At 48.5% G+C, this 2,133-nt stretch overlaps 1 protein-coding gene across 1 annotated transcript in view; it reads left to right on the top strand.

Moving 5' to 3' along the window:
- PAPPA2 (pappalysin 2) overlaps nucleotides 1-2,133 on the top strand; it is a 350,680-nt gene that overhangs the window by 261,353 nt on the left and 87,194 nt on the right. Inside the window, exon 17 of the mRNA XM_004706814.2 lies at nucleotides 439-581. Coding sequence (XP_004706871.1) covers nucleotides 439-581 — 143 coding nt within the window. The remainder of the gene's footprint in view (nucleotides 1-438; nucleotides 582-2,133) is intronic.

Raw genomic sequence — 2,133 nt, forward strand, 5'->3', positions numbered from 1 at the left:
TTCCTTAACCCGGACCTTCCCCTGCAGAGAAAACTGGGGCTCACGAGGGTTGGGGAAGGGCAAGCTTCTTTCACTAAGCCCCAGGCAAGAGCCAAGCTGATCAGAGCATGAACAATGCTGATGAAAAATTCATCGGAGGCAGCATCTACCAGGTGTAGCAAACAGCTTCTGACCACTGAGAACACCTTTGCATGTGGTTTTCATCTGATCTAGGTGTAATTTGCAGGTGATGCAAATGACTCAGGTGCGCAGGTCATCTCCAAATGCACGTGTTGTTATTAGAGGGGCCGGAAAGCCGCTGTTGCCTTGCTTCCCTGTTCTGTCTTCGTGCCTGCCCGTTCACTCACCTGCAGCCCCTCAGAGGCTGCAGAACATGGCCCTGTAGGGTCATTTACGGGTGGGCTCTGGTCCCTCCCGGAAGCCTACTGCAAGTTGGAGTGTGATGTGCCTCCGGTTATACCCAATGCCAACTTGCTCCTGCCTCACTGCCTCCAGGGCAACCATGATGTGGGCTCTGTCTGCAGATATGAATGCAAGCCAGGCTACTATGTGGCAGAAAGTGCGGGGAGTAAATTCAAAAAGTAAGTCAACTGCTTCTGATCTTGTACTCCTATCTTCCCTCACACCTTCCCCTTGAACCCTCCTTTGCAGATCCCAAGGTCAGAGCTATAGAAATAATGTGAAGACCTTTCTGAGTCATCCGTTGCTTGTTGTACTGGTTTCTCTGTATGACCTCTCTTCATCGGTAAAGGTATCTTCCCCAGTCATGACAAACAGGACGACTATGCTTTCTGGAACGATTGTCTTAGGAGATTCCTCAGTTTCCCTTGGGTACTTTGAAATCCAACACTTTCCTGCTGGTTGTTTTTCTGGAAAGTAAGATGTCTGGAGCTTCCCAAATCATGCGTTGTCTAAGTCCATGTCTGCACTGGAGCATCCTCCTCCATACACGCCTGCAGCTCTAGGATAAACGGAATGGCATCGCCCTTAGTTTAGGCACTTATCATCTGTGTAATGTTGGGAAAGCTCCATCCTCTGCCTCAGTATTCTCGTCTGGAAGATGGGTGTCTCAATAGTATCTACCTCACAGGGCTAGCTTAGGGATTGGATGAATTATTATGCATTAAACATAGTCCCAGTATAAGTGAATTGCAGCCATTCTGCTTCCTCGTTTGTGAACTTGGCTTCTGACAAGGATGATGGCTGTAAGTTCTTAAGCCCAGAAGCCAGAAGTGCCTTCCTTGCAAAAGGCTGCGAGATTCAGAAACCACACAAGCTTTTCAAGATCGTTTCAAGAAAGGACTCCAGTGAGATTCGTCCCGCCTCCACCCCCTGTTTTCAGTTATAGGAGTCTACAAATTGATAATAATACATCCATGTCAGAGTGCTCATTTAGGACTCAGGGAGATAAGGCATGTCAATCCCAGTGCAATACATGTGTCAACTGGGAGCTTTAAGCAAAAGAGGATCCTCACATTTAGTAAATAGTAGCTATTGGTCCTCTAGTATAAACTATGTCGGGAGAAAAATGTGGCTTTCTTCCCACAAAGAGTTACAGTCACAGAAACCCACGGGGAGTTCTACTCGGTCCTGTCGAGTCTGTGTGTCAGAACTGACTCAATGACAGTGAGCTGTGAATGTGGGAAACTACGTAAGGACGGGAGAAAAGGAGACGAAGAAACGTGGCCACAAAGTTTATTTCAACTCATAGGGGTCCTTCAGGAGAGAGCAGAAGTCCTCCGCGTCATGCTTCCAAGGCCGGCATCTTCATGGGAGTGGAGATTCCACCTTTTCCTACAGAGCAGCATGTGGGTGTGAACATTGTGGCTAGCAGCCGACGCTTAACTCACTGCACAGCCAGCGCTCCTTAGAACAGGAGTAAAGCCAATTCCGTTCTTATCCAGGCGCTATTACAGAGCCTGACTACAGCGTCGTTGTTGGTACGTGCCGTCAGTCAGTTCCAGCTCATAGAGGACCAAAGGACCACAGAACAAAGACTGTCCTGCTGTGGTCATCCTTACAATTATTGCTCTGTCTGAGCCCATTACTGCAGCCACGGGGTCCACAAATCTCATTGAGAGGCTTCCTCTTTTGCACGGACCCTCTGCTTTACCAGCCTGATGTCCTGGTTCA

The sequence above is a fragment of the Echinops telfairi genome, unplaced genomic scaffold (genome assembly GCF_000313985.2).
Source record: "Echinops telfairi isolate 266 unplaced genomic scaffold, ASM31398v2 ScPeMD7_7424;HRSCAF=8462, whole genome shotgun sequence".
NCBI classification, from domain to species: Eukaryota; Metazoa; Chordata; class Mammalia; order Afrosoricida; family Tenrecidae; genus Echinops; species Echinops telfairi.